Below are 18,492 nucleotides of genomic sequence, written 5' to 3'. Positions count from 1 at the left end.
ATGAGAATTTTTTAAATCTATATTTTTATAGCATGTCTTATTAGAATTATTATAAAGTTTTTAATTAGTAATTGTAAGATTAAGATGAGAGTTTTGCCAGTATCATGAACCAAGAAGAGGCTGCATCAGAAGTGTCCGGAATCGATGTATATATGAACAAAAGAACGTCACACTGCACTAGCCGAAAAGAAGGAAAAAGGGATGAAAGAGGCCAAGGACGCAATCAACCGCGCCAAAGGCAGATACAGTACTGCTGCACAACTGAGCAGCTAGCATGCATCAAAAGGGAAGAAAGAAGAAGCATAGATTTTGGTGAAGATGTTTACACAAAGATGAGCCGTCATGTCACAAATATTTTTTACAAAAATTAAGAGAACAGTAGACAGGATTCCTCGTGTTCAAATTATAAGCCATCTTGTCTCTCTCTCTCGCTCTCTCTCTCTCTCTCTCTCTCTCTCTCTCTCTCTCTCTCTCTCGATTCTTGGCCGCCGCAGCAGGTGCACCCCTAGCTTGTTGAAACCTGGAGACTCAAGAACAGGCAAATCCTCTCCGTCTAGGAGACTAGGAGTGCCTCAGGCTCTCATCTTATCGTGCCGCTTCTTGCCTACTATGCCTATAGGTGCTAGTTGGCAACGGCGGCGACCGGCGAGGACGGTTGGCTGGGAGGGCTTAAGGACAGGTTGAGATCGATGCCGCCGAGGTACGGCACGGACGCGCTGTCTTCATCGCTGCTGTGGCCCGCTCCGCTCGTCTGCGGCGAGCAGCTGGAGCGCGCCGCCGCCAGTTGATCCTGGAGACGGCTGCTTGGCGCGTTGGCGGCGGCGCCACTGAGCGGCTGGTGCGTCTGCGGGTCGATGCCGCGGGCGAGGAGCTTGCGCTTGATGTGCGTGTTCCAGTAGTTCTTGATCTCGTTGTCCGTCCGACCCGGCAGCCGCCCGGCGATCAGAGACCACCTGTTTCATTTGTTTCAACACCGTAAGAATCAATAAGAAAGACCCAATAAAAACAGAAAGCTCTAATCTTTGTAATTAATAACGTACGTACTTGTTTCCGAGGATCTGGTGGAGCTTGATGATGAGGTCGTCTTCTTCCTCGGTGAAGTTGCCGCGCTTGAGGTCGGGGCGCAGGTAGTTGATCCACCGCAACCGGCAGCTCTTGCCGCAGCGCAGCAGCCCCGCCGCCTTTGGGAGCGACCTCCAGCAACCTTCGCCGTGGGCCTTGATGTAGGCGACGAGGCGCTGGTCCTCCTCCTTGGTCCAGGCGCCCTTGTTCGTGTGCGCCTTCTCGCAGCACGGCGACCTCCCCATGCCTGATGCTTCTCTAGTTCTCTCTCAAGAATCAAGATAAACAGACCAGGTAGCTACACCAACAACGCCGCAGTGGTGACTATCTGTGGTGAGTGGTATTTGGTTCTTGGTGCAGGGATGTGGAGAGAGGAGAGCTACAGAAGAGAGCGTGTGATTATATGATGAGACAGAGAGAGGCACACTGACCGGGATCACTCAAGACATTTGACCGGGTAGGTATGAGGACAGAGAGAGAGAGAGAAGCGAGTAGTTGCCAAGCCCTAGCAGGGATGAGTGTGGTAGGTAGGTGCCTGTCTTTGTCCTACTGCTGTCCAAGCTCTTTTGTGATTATTTTTGTTTCTTTTTAATTATTTAATTAGTACCTCCATTTTATCGTATATGTTTTGGGTTCACGCTGTCAGTTAGCGCTAGCATACTGCTAGCATGTTTTGATTATCTAACACAGTAGAACATTATTTTCTTCATTATTTTGTTTCTCTTCTAACAATTTCACTTTATACTTTTTTATACAACAAAGTTGCGACATGTTAGGCCAACCATTTCTGTTTGGGTTACCACAGTGAATCTTTTAAGATTTGGAGTCTTAATTTTGCTGTATAATAGGCACAAATTAAACAAAAGGAAGAATTTTGCCGTAGTAATAATAAAACAACAAAAAGGATGCAGTGGTTCCCTACACAACATTAAATATCTGGACTATGGAGCTTGTGCTGATGTGCCCACGAGTTTGGCAATGTCCAATATGCATTTGATCTCTAAAGTGCTTCCTTTTCCCCTAGTTTTAACCGAGACCACATTAATTTTTGTGTCATCACTATATATATGACTCCTTTTTCAAAGATTCTAGAAGCTGTCTCAAGCATGTCTCAATCGCTTCCTTTAGTTTATATCGTTAGAAGGAAATGAAACAGGCATGCATGAAACCAGAAATAAAGGAGAAGAGGGCGAATTAAGAATTGAAATTCTTTGGTTGGTCAACTAACTACCCTTCACTTTAAACATTCAATTTTTTTTGTTGTTGTTGTCGAAGTCCCTTGTTGTTTACTACTCGCTTCTACTTTTCTCAGCATATGGTCATGTATCTGTCGCAGACAGGAGAAGATTCCATGGCATTGGAATTCACACTCCCAGATAGTATATTGTTCAGCAACTTTATTTTTAGGATTTGTTTACCAGCAGGGTGTTCGGTTGCATGGTAGCCCTTTACCTACCCTTCTCCTTTACCTTTCCAAAGGCATTTGTATATGCAGAAAAGGAAAGAGAGCAGAGACTTGCCGAATTGGAGCAGCCGTTTAGGGACGAAAAGCCGAGAAACATTGGCAGCCGGAGTTGGCATGTCGACATATCGTTGTTCCTTTCCTAAAACTACATTGAAAACGTACTCCTATCCATGCATCGGTACAGTTACCACACAAATGTGAGTGGCAGCCGTACGTCAAACCCGGCCTGCTGCAGAGACCAGCAAGAGCCACACTGTACAAGCAAACAAAACAGCATGGACCATTATTCAGTAGTTGTTACTGCATTGCACTACCCTAGACTGAATGAGGGCATTCTGCATGCATGGCCTGTTGCAGTCAAGATTATTGTGCATATACAAGTGTCGACGACGACATATTCAGTAGGATGATCTTCCATTCAGAACATGTTACTTTATTTCTCACTTACGTGATCCGGGTGTACGTGTAGAACAGTACTAGCTAGCTAGTTTGGAAGCTTTGACGACTCAACTGAATACTAGTACCGTTTAATTTTCCGGACAGCGCCAGCTAGCATGCATTTCGTCAATTAGAAGGCTTTAATTTAACATCTCTGGACAACGAACGAAGCTATGGCATATCGATGGAGTACACGTGCCTGGCATTTGCAAGGAGGAATTCTACCTGACCATCACATCAGTGTGCTAGCGCACTTGTCAGTGTAGCGCCTATATACAAACACTCTTTGCAATAGGTTACCATTCAAAATTCTATTCAAGGCCAAACGTACAACAAGTGCCCAACATTCATACACGTACATCGATCGATCACGTACCTAACGCGAAAGCATACCAAGACCGACCTAACTAACAGGGAATAATGCATGGCACTTGCACGGTTGCATGCGTGGTCCCCCTGGCCCTGATCGAGACAACATTGTTGGGTGTTCTAGAAGGCCTACCAACACCCCCCCCCCCCCCCCCCCCCCCAGCTATACTACCTCGTGCTTAATTACATAGATACCTAATATAGTCTAGATGATCAGCTTGGCAAATCTAGCCAAAGACCATTTCAACTCATTCCTTATCCAGTACTGACCAACAGATTTATTTTTTTGCTAAATCGTCAGCATGTGACTCAAAAGCTGCTCTAGGATGTGTGCTTTCACGTACATACCCGGCAAATTAAAGTTGCTTTGTTGGATGTCTACCAAGCAGCTCTACGGTCCGTCCCAAATTACAATTCGTTTTGACCTATTCTATATATATAGCTTTTGCTATGTATATATCCAGACTTATTGTATATCTAGGAAGTCAAAACGAATAGTAATTTGGGACGGAGGGAGTAGCAAAGATAATCATTCAAAACTAGAAGCAATAATCAGCGTTGATTTGGTAGCCAGACATTGCTTATCGAGACAGAAAAAACAGCAACTATGTTCTTGTCAGATGAGAGAAGATCTCGTAGCAGACTAGCAGATCCAAGTTGTGACAACGCATGCAGTCGTCATATGTGTTTTTTTTTCCTCCTTCTCGTTTTATTAGTGGCAGTTGTGACAATGCAGTCGTCGTATGTGTTCGATCTCTGCTCATCTATTGCAAGCACCATGGCCTTACAGCTTAAAGGAAAGGAACTAGCTACTGGGTGCATGAGAGCGAGCGAGGTAGGAAGGTAGGTAATGGTGGTGTTTGTCGATGATGACGCGCGCGGCCAGTCGCCACCGTACCTACTACGACTATACTGCATCCGAGCACGCCGGCTAAAAATCCAACAAAGATCGCGGTAGGTACGTCCCGGTGACATCAGCTGCATGTTTCTATGACTGCACGTACGTACTCTTATTACTAGCTACCATTTTTCCACCGAATACTCATATGCAATCATTACCAGCAGTTTTTATGCTTCCTACTGTTTTTCCTTGAATGACGACCGATAGTTTTTTTCTAGTGTAATTTGCCTCTTTCCCAACAGTTTTATCAAATCACGCACAATGTAATCCCCACAAACTCATTTCCCACAGTTATGGTAGGTAATTATTCAAATGTACTTAAAAACTGTTGGCCATTTGTAAAAAAATTGTTGGGAAAAAGTAGTATATTCTTGTAGTGATTAGTGTCTTTTTTAAATTTGCATCGTTGCATCGGAGTGATTTGAGTAATACATTGAATATTACAGGTTACATCTTGTACTTTGGCATGCATGCATATAGTATTTGTAGCCCCTCTCTGTCCGTCCCGTGCATGCAGGGCCTTGACCACGTAATCCAGGTTCCAGGGAGAGTAAACAGGGTTCCGACAAGGCGACAACCCGACACCGGTTGATGGAGTTTCAACGAAACTTAGGGGTGTATCCTTGCTAAACTTTAACAGCTAAAGTTTAGCAACTTTTAGCAATAAATTTGCCAAACACCCTTGCTAAAATATGATTGCTAAAGTTTAGCCTTAGGAGGAAGAAAATGGTGCCAGGAGCAAGATGGCGCCAAGCGCCTAGGACTTCTAGCGGGAGTGAAGCAGCCTAGGAGGAGGGAGAGAAGGGAGGGGTAGCAATGATTAGGAGCAAATATGTCTTTCTCCACCTCATTAAATGTTGTTTAGCTCATGGATCCAAACAGCCATGGCTAAAGTTTAGCAACTACAATTAGGGCTTGTTTTCTTCCACCTTGCTAAACTTTAGTTGCTAAAAGTTGCTAAACTTTAGTTGCTAAACTTTAGCAAAGCTGTTTGGATACTCTTGCTAAAAGGCATTTAATGAGCTGTAAAAAGACCTATCTACCCTTATTAAAGGTGCGCAGGAGGGGGAGACAAGCAATAAATGAGGGGTATATGTTGTCCAGCCCACCTTTTAGCAAGTTTTAGCAACCAAAAACTTGCTAAAGTGCTAAACTTTAGCAACTCAACTTTAGCAAGTTTTAGCAAGAGTGTTTTGCAGTTTAGCAGCTTAAAGTTGCTAAACTTTAGCATCTAAAGTTTAGCAAAGTGGAAGAAAACAGGCCCTTAGCAACTTTTAGCTACTAAAGTTTAGCATAGGTATCCAAACAGACTCTTAGAACAGTTTGACTTAGGATAAATTTAAGTACACTATATTGCTTGGTGTCTCTTCCTACTTAGGGGCTCGAGCTTCCCATCTGTTTCCAGTTTCATTTTAAATTTTAACTTTGATAAGATAAATGTTAATTTTCTAGCTCCTTTCAAAACGTAATACACATGATGACTTGCTAATGTTGATACTTTGGTGTGCTCGTTTTTTATTTTTTGTCCATGTATATGCTGGTTATTTTCCTAAATTAACCTTCATGCACCTGACATACACATAACAATATAAGATGGCACATTCGGATTCGAAACAGAAGAATGAAGAAAGCTGCTAGCTGCTCGACGCCTGCACTGCAAGCACATTGTGTGCCTTTGCATGGCATGCGTCGTGCCGCCGTGGAGCTCGCGTACATGCATGCATGCATGCATGCAGGTAGACTTTTGTACGAGATGGTGACGACACGCAGGCGTACTTGCTCAGCGCTTACGGCTTCACCTACTCCGTGTCTGGATCGGACATGGCGGTCAGCAGTCAGCAGCCTTCTCTACAAGGACATCACGACATGCATGAAGCGCATGCCCGAGAGTGATATGCTGGAGGGGCTCCGGCTCGCGCGGTCTTCGAGAAAGAGTTGAGCAGTTCATGTGGTTTTGCATTGCTCTCCAGCTTAGTTTATCCCGTACGCCCTATTTATTTCAATATTCGGATCAAATGCTTTGTAAGGTTTTTGTTGGAGTCTTTTCGCTCTTTGCACCAAGCAATCATAGCAAACTTAATATTTCTTTCTGTCCATTATGGGCGGAGATTAACATTTGCTCGGATAATGTTACGTACTAGGATGGGACCCATGATACACGCATGTGAAAGAACAAACATTCCAATGATGCCTTTGATTTTTACACGTCGAGGTTGCCATACGGGTCAGTTATGCGGTACCAACCGAAAAGGATAACTGGTGACAACATTTTTCGTCAGCAGTGTATATGTACAAACTTCTTTCTGATGCATACAGAAGGATCTTGAGATGATTTTCAAATTATTATATTACCCCCGGTCTTGATCACGTAATCCGGGAGAGTAGAAAAAATTAGAAACTTTGACTGGTTATATGGCGTCTTAGCTTGTCTTTTCATCAATCGGAAGGCTTTGAGTTTGCTCAACTGATGGTTTCCAAGAATATATTGCCGTGGCAGCTGGAAGCACTTGACAATGAACACCATTGCACCAAGCTTTTGATCAAGAGTGAAGTGTTGCTTGCTTTGTTGATGAGGAACAAGTGCTCTGCTCTTTGCTTGTTTCCTTCCTCGGAGAATTAAACTGTGTCAAATCATAGTCGTAGTTCTGTCATAAAACTTGTATATGAAACTACAACAGAAACTAGCTAGTCTGAATATTCAACAGAGGGAACGATCTAAACTTAACCCAAACAACAACAGTACTACTTGCAACAAGTAGCTCAGTAACATGATAATCCCATCACCTCAACACCAGTATACTAGTGTTTTCTTGCAGCATTGCATTGGACCAATAATAAAAGGATATAACGAATAATGATCCAGGTTACAACTTGTACTGGCATAGCCGAATCAAATGGATATATTGACACCACGGTGACATAAGATCGATGCCTTTCAGACGTGCCAACTTTCCAGCGTCGCCATGCTTGCAATGTTTGGATTTCATGCGGGGCTTGAGATTTCCAAATGATTAATTATTGTCTCCTGTCTTGACCATGCATCTACAGGAGAGTAAACAGCTAATAATTAAGAAACTTGGACTGGGTTTGTCTGAATTCTTCTGGACACGTCGCCATGCTTGCATCTCTTCGATTGGAAGGCTCGGAATTTGTCAAGCCGGGAAAGTCGATCTTTGCATCAGCCTGCTGCCTACATCTAGTGTTTCATCAAGTTTCAACGTATTGTGCTTGTGAAGGGGTGGACTGGACCCCTTCGCAGAGCTGCTAGAGTGCTGGTGCTTCAGCTCGGCTTGACCGCTTTGGGACGAAATTCGAATTATGCGGATTTTTTTTTTTTGCGAGGAATTATGAGAAAATTCACGGAGGATTCATCCATGATCCATCATCATTGGCTTGTCTCGGGTTTTTTTTTTTCTTTCCACCAACCCTATCAGAATCGCCGTGTTCACATTACGTGCACAGATCATCGGCACGTCAGGGTCGAAAAGAGATGTGCACATATTAAAAGTTCACAGCGTTTTTAAACTGGTCAAGAAATAAAAAAAAAATTTCTGTAAGATGCTTCTGTAGCACACTACTGTCACGGACTACGTCGGACGAAATTTTTAATAATTACCTGATGACATACCGCCAAGGGACATATGCTTTTACCGATGTTTTCCTATTTTCTTTCCCAGGCATCTCTCTCCTCGGTTGTGCTCACATCTCCACGATCAGCCCCATATATGAAAATTTTATTGTCCTCGATCTGTTCGGCCCAAGCCTGTTTTCCCAGTTTGGCCCAGAGCTAAAAAGGACCTTAGTAGGATAAAAATGTAACCAAGCCTGTTTTAGATACCAATTAGCAGGACGAAAATGTAACCAGGCCTGTTTACCCAGCTCGGCCCAGAGCTGGTACCTCCAGCAAGGCCCATCATCTCCCCATGTCATTTTTAGGTTTTTTTTAGTGATCTTGCCCCTAATTTCCAATTGTGTTTTTACCCAAATAATCACTCAACAAAAAAAAGGAAATATTGCAACATATTCCAGAGTTATTTATGCGTTGGGTGACACAAGTGATGTCCAGAACTACGACTACAAACCGAGTATACGTGTAATAGGCCTCGGGCCCCTCCAAAGTGCGGCCAGACAGAGACAGTTATACATGTATACTTGCAATTTGTTGATAATCTAAGTTGCTGCCCGTGGTCACTCGTTCAAACTTGAAGATGCACGATGCATAGGATGGAGAATTCCCGATAATTGTGCTTGCGCCGCATGAAGATTCACTGATTACATCCTACCGAATAAAAATACAAAAAAAAAAGAAAAAGAAAAGGATAAAAACCGGTGCTTCAGGCTAATCCTCAACTACATAGGTATACATTACGACGACGATTCCACAGGAATAAGCAGGCAAGCAAAAAATGCGTATGATAGTGAACAAAGGGAGCATGTCCTCTGTAGTTTCAAAAACCTATTCAGGATCTACCATTAATCCATTTTCGAGGCCTTGCTTCCGCACTGACAATACATATGATCCATTTTCGAGGCCTTGCTTGCGTATGATAGTGAGTAGCAGGAATTTAATCACATTTGATATTTCTGTAGATTCTCCTTACAAAGAGAGTTGACCCTACATACCCAATAGCACCTGAATCACAGGGGGAAAAAGCAGGAGTCAGGAGTCAAAAACTAAAAGCAGTCCCGTATATAACAAAGGCACGTTGTTCAGTTAAAAAAGAGAGCTTACCGCAAAGTATGCCTAGACCAAGGCAGAACATCAATGTGTAGCCAAAGTAGAAACTTGTCTGGAAGAAGCCTGACATCTTTGTCTTCACATGGTAGTAGTAGATGGAGTATAGATACACGTACAGAGCAGTTGATGCTGCAGAGAAAAACGAAGTCCATTGCCAATGATAGTTCTCGGCATTCAGCAAGAAATAAGTACCCACAATAGTGACACAGATGGTGACTATTAGAAGGATGACGAAGACCAGCAACATGAAACCATAGACATAATACACCTGCCAAGAACCCAAAATTGCATCAATCGGGCGGTTGGTCCAACAAAAATTGCAAATATGGCTCCAGACAAGCTCATACACAAAATGCAATATGAAGCATGGACATCATTTAGAATCCGCAGAGAACATTAAAAAATAACCAATCATGTACACCTTAAAGTATAAAAGTAGACCATAACGGTAAAGGAGAATATCAAGGAGTGCAAAAGTATTAATCAACACTTCCTTGTTTACCTTGTAGTTCCAGAATGACGTGAAGACAAAGTACATCTCAATGAAGATGCTGCCAAAGGGAAGCAGTCCACCCATCAACGAGATGACAGAAGGTGTAAGGTACCACTTCTTCTCAGGAATAGGCCGTGGAATAGTCTTTACTCGGCAGGGGTTGTTAGGAGCACCACTCCAGTTCCTACCAACGACAGTTCCCAAAAGCACCAAGGGAAAGGAGATGAAAGCCCAAAGTACAAACATGACAACCATTGTGCCGAATGGTATTGCTGCTAATGAGCGGTAGAAGATAGCAATTGTATTCAGTGCGAAGCCAATTGAAAAACACAGGAACGGAAAGAGGGATGCTGTAAGGACCATAGCTTTAATCCAGTTTTTGCCTGCCAGTGATTCAAGAAATGCATTCGATAAGCCATAGATTGAGGTCAGGGTTCCATACATGATAGCTTGAAATCTTTGAAAGAGAAGAATAGCATGAGACAGCAAAAGATATTTGCAAAAAAAAATGTGCAAACAAACAGTAGAACAAATATGAAATTGGCAGAACCATACCACCATTCCTTGAGTAAAGACCACCGCTAACATATCCAGAAATGAACGATGTAAGAGCATAGCACACAATGAAGGTTGTGATGATAGCCCCTCGCCTGAAAAACACCATACAATTGAAGTTAGAGAAAGACAATTTGTGGAAAGGATTGCACACCTGCTTAAATATTTCAAGAGGAGATGTATGTCTTTAAGGTTATAATTCATCACTTATATGTACAAAAGGGCAGACCACCATCACTTTGAGAAGTAAAACATAATGCGACATGATATTAATAACATACTCCCTCCATCCCAAAAAACAAGTCATTCTAGGTTTGTCTTAAGTCAAACTTTCTCAACTTTGACCAAATTTATAGAGAAAAGTATCAATGTTTATGGCATCAAATAGGTATATTATAAAAATATATTTCATAATAAATCTAATGGCACTTATTTCATACCATAAATAATGTAGTTTTTTCTATAATCTAGGACAATCCTAAAACAACTTGTTTTTTGGGACGGAGGGAATAACTTCTACGGAGTAGAACATAAAAAAGGAGGATTTAACACTCTTTTGCTTATAATTCAAGTGCATCCAGAAGAAAACGAATAGGTAAACTAAAGGAGCATGCATTATTTCAACTGCTGAAAAAGGTGCAGTATTCAGCCAAAACAGCCGGAGACAACTTTAAACCCAGCTATTTGCACACTGATTAAAAGCCGATTTAGTTAAGAGTTCCATGGCTCCCGGGAAGTTTCCAACAGGCATGAGGTGTGTATCATGGATACAAACTAAAATGGTTCTGATCCTACAAAAGCCCGTCCCATACAAAATTTTATATAATCCCTGCATTACTTTCATGTATTGTGCACAGTGCACTGTATGTTTTCCCCCATATGAGCATGACATTTTAGCTACACAGATATTTCAAGCTATAAGTTGTGCATGCAAGGAGAAGGGAAAGGGGGTGTATGTTGAGCGTACCCGATGTATAACATGCCAACGATGGCCAACACAATCACAAGTAGGATAAGAGCTGCCAGCTGGGTGCCAATACCAACAAGTGCAGAAAGAAACATCAAACTTCGGGGAGGCCGAAATACATCACCATGGACAAGCTTCCATCCTGATTCATCATTAACATCTCTCTCCTACCAAGGTAATATGATAACTTAAGCAATAATTGAGTGGGAAGTGGGCAAAAGCTAGCAAAAGAAATTTCTCAAGCTATCAAGTATACAGTTAGAAAGCATGTGCACCGGAACTCAGATTCTCACCAGGGACTCCAGATCATCGTCTTCACGAGCATATTTAGCATAATCATTTCTCAAAGTCCGCATCAATATCATTGAAACCAAACCAGTTAGGAAAATAACCATCATAAAGGAGTTGAAAATGGAGAACCAGTGAATCTGAAAGAGTAATATGAACATAAATTAGAATATTGTAGTTAGTAAAAAGGGAAGATACAGCTATCTAGTGTTCAAATTGACAGATTGGATAGAAAGTTGCTGGTTGTCTACAGATAAAGTATCACCTGGTGTTCAAAGAAAGGATAGTCCAGGTACACTTCAAAACGACGTGCAAATGACACATCTGTTGCGACCCACTTCACTGAATATGTCATATCCAGCTTCTTACCAGCTTCAAGAAGCTTAGGAGACTCTTGGGTGAGATTTACATGAATTATCTAAAACAAAGTTCACATATTTAGTTGCGTCCAGATTTATGTGTTAGTGTTCTCGAATCTGGATCAACGCAAGATAGCATACCCTGTTCTCATTGTATTTAACAAGGATGTTCTTGTGGGTGTAAAGATAATGCTTGTTTTCACTGTTCTTGTCAGTCTCCCCAACAAAACCTGTTCGGAACAGATGACAACTATCATGTCAGGTAAAAAAAAAAGACACAAAACTGAGAGAATAAAATACTTAGTTGAGAAGAGCCTACCCCAAAGAGGCAGATCGTCTAGGAGAATATGGCAGCAAACAACCAAAAGCAATTGATACCGACAATGATGAAAAAAGGTGTCAGAAATAAGCACATCCCAAATCATCATAACACAATAGGACATAATGGATCAAAAAGTGGATCCACATACCTATGAATAATTCAAACCAATATGAGTTCTCAATAGCATCAGCAAACTGCTGAACCTTTTTAGAATCTAGCTCAAGTGTACAAATGAAGCCCTTCTCCTCATTTCCTAGACCAAAGGTAACACTTATACAATCAGTAAGGCAGAAAAGGTGTACTTACAGGAATATGGACTTTCTAATATATAGTAAATAAAGACATGGATGAAATGGGAACAATATCGGCATACTTAAGAACTTTATGTCAAGCTGACTATCAATCAGCTCATTTCCACCCAGGACCTCTCCAAGGCCACCCCATTTATGTATAGGGTTCTCAGATAGTTGACAAAATGGAAGGCTGTAATAGTTGTAAGTTTCTTGAGGGTTGTTGTAAGGGCCAACTTTATTCACCCAGAGCTTAACTGGCTCTTCAGCTTTGTACTGCATGAAAGAAGCACAAAAAGGATGAAAACTTTAGAGTTTGGAACATATTTGTACTGCATGTAGGAAGCATAATTTATTTCGCAAGGAAAAAAATACTAAAGCTTATATACAACACAGCAGTCACATGAAGTAACTCTGTGAGATGCTATGGATGATTTCTGCTTCTAATTTCTGTATTGAATTATTTATCAGGGATTGGTGGGTCGATATATCTATAATACAATGTAATACTATCCAGATTTAAACAGAGAAGCCATGGGGTTCTTAGTAACTATTCCTGATAGCAGCTATCATTGAGACTTGCTAAGTTATAAAAACAATTTCTTCATATATCCTAAGTACTCAAGAATGACAGCAGTAACCGCAACATCTTACTAATAAAGATTCTCTCTGCTATTTACAAATTTTGGTTTTGATGTTTCCACCAGCGTGATATCTAGCATAAATAAATTTTATGAATCGACTAAAGATGGACCATTCCCAGGAAGTTTTTTCATTTAGTGATAAAAAAATCTAAGATACCTCAACATTAAGCCTGATTGAGGAAAAGAAAAGAGAGGTAAACTCAGTGCACGTAGTAGTCTGTGGCATTCTGGTAGAACATAGAAAAATGCTGAGTAAACATAAAAATCTAGAATTCTGGCCAAACGTATCCATAGCTTCAGGATAGCACATAGCATGTTATCGGTGAATTATCAATGACAGAGAGCATGAATAATGACGACACTGCTAGTTGTAACCAAAGGCATAGGAATTCTGTGAGCTAAGTTATACATTTCTCCTTCTAACACAAAAACACAGACATCCACAGGATATAGCTGTACTAGACCCAAATGTACAAGAATTTCTCCTTACTGACACTAAGTTATATATGTTTCTAAGCATCAGAACTCGGACCAACATCAACCACCGCAACCATCTACTGAAAATTCAAAAACCCATGAACCATTAAGCTTTCATGCTGAAGTCCCAGCACGCCCATTTGCACTCCCACATCGAACCTTACTTCTCAAGCAAACCTATACTCTAGATGAGCGGCATGCTTTTAACATCCGCAACCATCCAACACAACTCTCTCATCTCGTCAGCTCCCTCTGTCTGAACAATCAAACCGCGCACTAGAAGCGCCCCGGGCGAGAGCCGCCGCCGCCGCCAGCAACCCAGCAGCGCAGGGATCCGACCGGAGAGGCGGCCCAGATCCGGCGGCGATCCAACCCACGGGCGGAGCAGAGACTTGGATCCGGGGCGGCAAGGATGGACGCGAGCGTACCTTGTGGTCGGCCTCGGAGGCGGCGGCGAGGGCGAGCAGGGACGCGAGAGTGAGGGCGAGGCCGAGCAGGAGGCATCCGAGGCCGAGGCCGCGGCCACGGGCGGCGCGGGAGGAGGGGAGCATGTCCGCCGGCGGCGAGATCTGAGGAGGAGCGAGCGGGAGGAGGAGACGGGGGAGTGTCGCGGTCGCGAGCCTTGGGGTTCGGGTTGGCCCGCGAGACGGCAAGACTCACGAGCCCAGCTGCCTCCTCGCGATCTGCCTGCCGGCCTGCGGGCGTTTTCTTTGCCGGGTGCCCGTGGATTCCAGGAGATGGTTGTTTTCCTCGGCGGTTTGGACGGTCTATGATGACCCTGCTCTGGGATCCGTGGACCGTTGACTCCCAGAGAGAGGCCCATGGCAGGTAATTTTTTTTGCCTGCCTAACCTGTTCGCGTTCGTTGACACCGACACACTGTCAGACTCTAGAACATCCATTCATTAACATGTGTTTCCAAATAACTTCAAACTTTTGAGTTTCGACAACTTCATTGTTTTCCAAATAGTGATGGTTTGTGTTTCACCGATCACCACAGTATAGTTTTATGGTTTTGCCCCTACAAAATATCTAGTAGCTTTATAACAGCATGCTATCTACCATTTCATATTAAAAATTCACGAAAATAATTGTAACCATGGAAGTATGGTTTTGGTCAAAAGGATTTCAGTTAAGTTTGAGTTTTGTTTAGGTCATATATGCTTATAAATGTTTAATGCCACCTTAATGGATGAAATATGCATCCAGAGCAGTAGCGAACACCCCTTCTGACATTGTTTGAACTTGCAAGGTCAGCTTTCACTCCTCACTCTATTTTCCTCGTACCTTTTTCTTTTCTCCCTGACAGGTGGAGCACGACAAAAGAAAGTGCCACATTATTTGACACGGGCTCAAAGATCTACTTGTAACATGGGCATCTTTTCTCCCACTACTACAACCTAACCATAATACTTTGGACTAGAGCATAAGTTGTGTACAAACAGAAAAGGCATTATGTAACTAGTCTTGATCTTTTCCCCGCAAATTTGTTCAAACATTTGGACACTATTCAGATTGAAAAATCTAGAATTCTTAAATTCGTGTGATTTCGCTAGTTGACGAAAAGAAAAGATTCGTGAGGAATCGAACGTCCCGAATTCCATCGTGAGGAAAATAGAAAAACAGCGAGCTCATTTCCGGATGCAAAACCCCCCCACTCTGCCGGAGAACAGAGTCTCACACGGAGAGACAGCGGGGAAAGCAGGTGGCACGAGCGCGCGCGACGTGGCGAGACGCCGTGAAACCGCGCGAAATTTGGCAAGAGCCCAGCGAAACGAGCGCCCGGGCGAGCCGGCCGCGCCCGAGAGAGAAAGCCGGCGAGCACGCGAATAGCGGCACGATACAAATCACCCGCCCGCCACCACCGAGGAACAACGGTGGCGGCCGGCGATTGGGAGCGTCTCGACCCCCACGCCGGCCGATTGGAATACTTCACCCTCAGGCCTCAGGCGTGAGGGGCCGTTCCAGTCGGGCCGGGCCACCGGAGATGGCGACGGCGGCGGCCGCCGCCGCCGCGGGCGCGGCGCAGTTTGCGCCGTCCACTTCCTCCTCGTCCATGGTTGGGCATGGCGTCCTCTTGCCTTCTGTTTCCCCATACTTTCTTTGGGAATGTGACGATGCTAACTGAGATTCTCCGTTCTGAAGGTGAGGGTCGCGTCGTGGCCGCGTGGGAGCCCTACGCCAAGATTGGTTGCCGCCATGTCCGCTGGCCGCCGGCGTCTGCAAGGTGAGGCCTCCCTCTCGTCGGCGCTGCAGTTGCCAATCGCAAAGCTTTCTGCAGATGTTCCCTCAACATGCTCGCATAGCTGCATTGGGACGAGGAACTTTTACTTGATTTTGATGAATATAAATACATTGTTTAAATAAGATTCATAGTTCCGTGCTTCCCGTCCAAAAAGTTGTTCCGTGCTTCCGTTGCATTGCATCTATTTAGCTGAAACTCTGCGCCGATTCAGTACCCTGCCATTATATGAGGTCAACTGAACCTTCACCTACTGTTGTTCTGTTTGTAGCAGTTGCTCGATCTGTTGCCGACCTGCATACAGTGGTACAATTGCCACTAACCGTTGGAAATGTCGAGTCGGTTCTGGATAAAGTGCGCCCGTATCTAATAGCAGATGGAGGCGACGTCGCCTTGCATAAGATTGATGGGAGTGTGGTGAGGTTAAAGCTTCAGGGAGCATGTGGTTCGTGTCCAAGCTCAGTGACAACAATGAAGATGGGCATCGAGCGGCGCTTGATAGAGAACATACCAGAGATCAGTGCAGTTGAACGTGTTTCGGATAAGGAGATGGGGCTTAAGCTAAGTCCAGCTAATGTGCAGAAGGTACTTGTCAACTTGTAGGCTTATTTTGTTTTTATTGTTCTGAATCATGTACACTTGTTAGATTATTTGCAGGAATAGACATAGTTAGGGTGACTCCAGTGATCGCGTAAACATGCAGGTGATGGCATCGATATATGGTCGATAGGTCCAGGACTGCTTGGCATTGAATATTTTCCCACAGGAACGTTTGTCAAATTTGATGCCCTGCCTAGCTCAAGAAAACGTCTAAATAAATATGCATATATAGACCCACCTTACAAATTTTGTCTAGAATGTGCTAATATTGCAGCATTAGCAACCTCGCACATGTAAAAACTGAAATATAAATATGCTCTGAAATTAGAGTCTTGTATAAATATAACTGATTGTTGCCAATTCTTACCACCAGTTCTGTGCAAATTAGTGCTAAGCTATAGTTTAGGAACAATTATTATCACATCATTGTTCAAGCATTGGAACTGTTTTGGGTTTGCATTCCTTCTACATTGAAACTATGTTGCTGGCTTGTTTCTATTGAATTTTTTTATCTTATGAGAAAAATGCAGGTAACCTTTTGTTGGTCTAAGCGCTCTATACCTGGAGCAAAACTATTCCTGCTCTTAATAGAACTCCAAGTCCAGCTTATATTAGTATGAGATATGAAACACTGGAATTTGTCAGTTCTGCTATGCAGGAAATAGGAGTGTCTGAAACTCTGAATTGATAAAACATCTTCTTTTCTTTATGATTAAGTGATATTTCTCTATTACCATAGTGCCAATAATTGTTTGTGACATTATACCATGTCTCCTCCTGGCATCAATCTACACCACATACACCATTAAAGATCTACCCTTTTCACCTTCTTACAGACAAAAATGTTAAAAAGGGATAGCTGAAAGTATTGGTGCCTCCATTAAACTAAATTTCAGGTACTAGCTGAAATCAGACCATACCTTGCTGGCACAGGAGGTGGCAAGCTTGAGTTCATCAAGATTGTTGGCCCCATTGTTAAAGTCCGGCTCACAGGCCGCGCTGCAGGTGTGAAGACTGTTCGAGTGGCGCTAGCTCAGAAGCTCAGAGAGAAGATCCCATCAGTCGCAGGCATCCGTGTAGTGTCGTAAACTTGTGAGTATCTGTATGCCAGCTCCTAAACGAGCACAAGTACAGCAGCTATCAAGGAATATGCTGACTGATCGTCGCTGTCGGGCAGTCAGGCAGTAGCCTCATGAAGTATTCCTCATATTGGCAGTCAGGAAGATAAAATGAGACTTTTGATGCAATGTGCTGTATGTATGGTACGGGTTTTCATAGTGGAGATGCTAAAAAGACCTGATCTCTTCCTCTTGCAATGAAAATTGAACAGGTGTATTTTGGTTGAATTCAACCTATTGTTTTCTGAAGCACTAGAGCTCTAAGCTTTTGTGTCCTAACGAGTTCTCTCAGCAAACAGATACCCATACCCTTCAGCATTTGTAGGCTAAACATCTCAAAATTTGAGTCTAGTTTGACATCACGAACAGAAAAATAATGGTAAGAACACTGTAAGACGGAGGAGAAACAGTATTTCCAGAGTAATGGCAAAGGATAACTGGCATCATACCATTCCTTCAGAAAAAAAATACTGGTCCCTTTGAATTTGGAGCAAAATGTGGCAAAATATGAAGTAGTGAATAACTCGTTGCTCGTTTTGGATCAATAACGACCAAGAACTGCTGAAATGACAGCTGAACCTCGTTGCTCATTTTGGATCCAGCTTTGGTTTATAGTACAGGCAGGTAAGAACGACAGTGATTATTACTCAACTAATGTGCTAGGCAAGAGAGAGGATGAGTTATGGTAGATATTTAGAAGACAAGTAAAAGCACAGAAACCAAGTTCACAAATCACAAGTATTGAATCACAGATCACAGATAAAAACCGAAGCATGAGATTAACCTGATCGATTCACTTTCAGTCGGCCCCAGTGGCCGGAGACATCAGACAGACAGGCACATAGAAGCCGGATCAATTCAAATGCTATTATGCTAAGCAATCTCAGTACACGAACAGATGTAGCAACTGAACAAGCAAAGATTTCTCACATCAGCATGGCGATTGCCAAGAAACATCACTAGTTCTCTCCTCAACAAAATGGGATTGGATTACATCGCAGGAGCCGCATCACAACGAGACGAGATCCATCGCCCGGGAAAGATCCCGGGATGGGCCTCATATCGAATCCAAACGAAATACAGAGCGGCAGAGAAAGAAGAGATCCACGGAGGACGGGAGCCGATCTAGGCCGATGGACCGACGGAGGGGAGGATCCGGGACCCG

The 18,492-nt window shown here is 43.2% G+C and overlaps 3 protein-coding genes across 3 annotated transcripts; 1 reads left to right on the top strand and 2 right to left on the bottom strand.

Moving 5' to 3' along the window:
- Positions 1-286: 286 nt before the first annotated feature.
- LOC117863197 (myb transcription factor 42) lies at positions 287-1,565 on the bottom strand. Its single transcript, XM_034746813.2, has 2 exons — positions 1,045-1,565; positions 287-953 (listed from the first exon to the last, which is right to left on the bottom strand). Exons 1-2 carry the CDS (start codon positions 1,305-1,307, stop codon positions 623-625), a joined length of 594 nt encoding a protein of 197 aa, XP_034602704.1. The 5' UTR covers positions 1,308-1,565; the 3' UTR covers positions 287-622.
- Positions 1,566-8,430: 6,865 nt separating this feature from the next.
- On the bottom strand, positions 8,431-14,055 carry LOC117864063 (transmembrane 9 superfamily member 1). Its single transcript, XM_034748042.2, has 12 exons — positions 13,797-14,055; positions 12,331-12,523; positions 12,106-12,210; positions 11,955-11,972; positions 11,777-11,865; positions 11,542-11,694; positions 11,282-11,416; positions 10,989-11,155; positions 10,022-10,116; positions 9,476-9,849; positions 8,968-9,241; positions 8,431-8,868 (listed from the first exon to the last, which is right to left on the bottom strand). Exons 1-12 carry the CDS (start codon positions 13,917-13,919, stop codon positions 8,801-8,803), a joined length of 1,794 nt encoding a protein of 597 aa, XP_034603933.1. The 5' UTR covers positions 13,920-14,055; the 3' UTR covers positions 8,431-8,800.
- A 1,299-nt stretch (positions 14,056-15,354) lies between these two features.
- LOC117864064 (nifU-like protein 1, chloroplastic) lies at positions 15,355-17,592 on the top strand. Its single transcript, XM_072294920.1, has 4 exons — positions 15,355-15,438; positions 15,513-15,594; positions 15,881-16,194; positions 17,106-17,592. Exons 1-4 carry the CDS (start codon positions 15,355-15,357, stop codon positions 17,295-17,297), a joined length of 672 nt encoding a protein of 223 aa, XP_072151021.1. The 3' UTR covers positions 17,298-17,592.
- Positions 17,593-18,492: the final 900 nt, after the last annotated feature.

The sequence above is a fragment of the Setaria viridis genome, chromosome 7 (genome assembly GCF_005286985.2).
Source record: "Setaria viridis chromosome 7, Setaria_viridis_v4.0, whole genome shotgun sequence".
NCBI classification, from domain to species: Eukaryota; Viridiplantae; Streptophyta; class Magnoliopsida; order Poales; family Poaceae; genus Setaria; species Setaria viridis.
The sequence above is the reverse complement of the archived record's forward strand: the minus strand, read 5'-3'. Positions and strand labels throughout refer to the sequence as shown.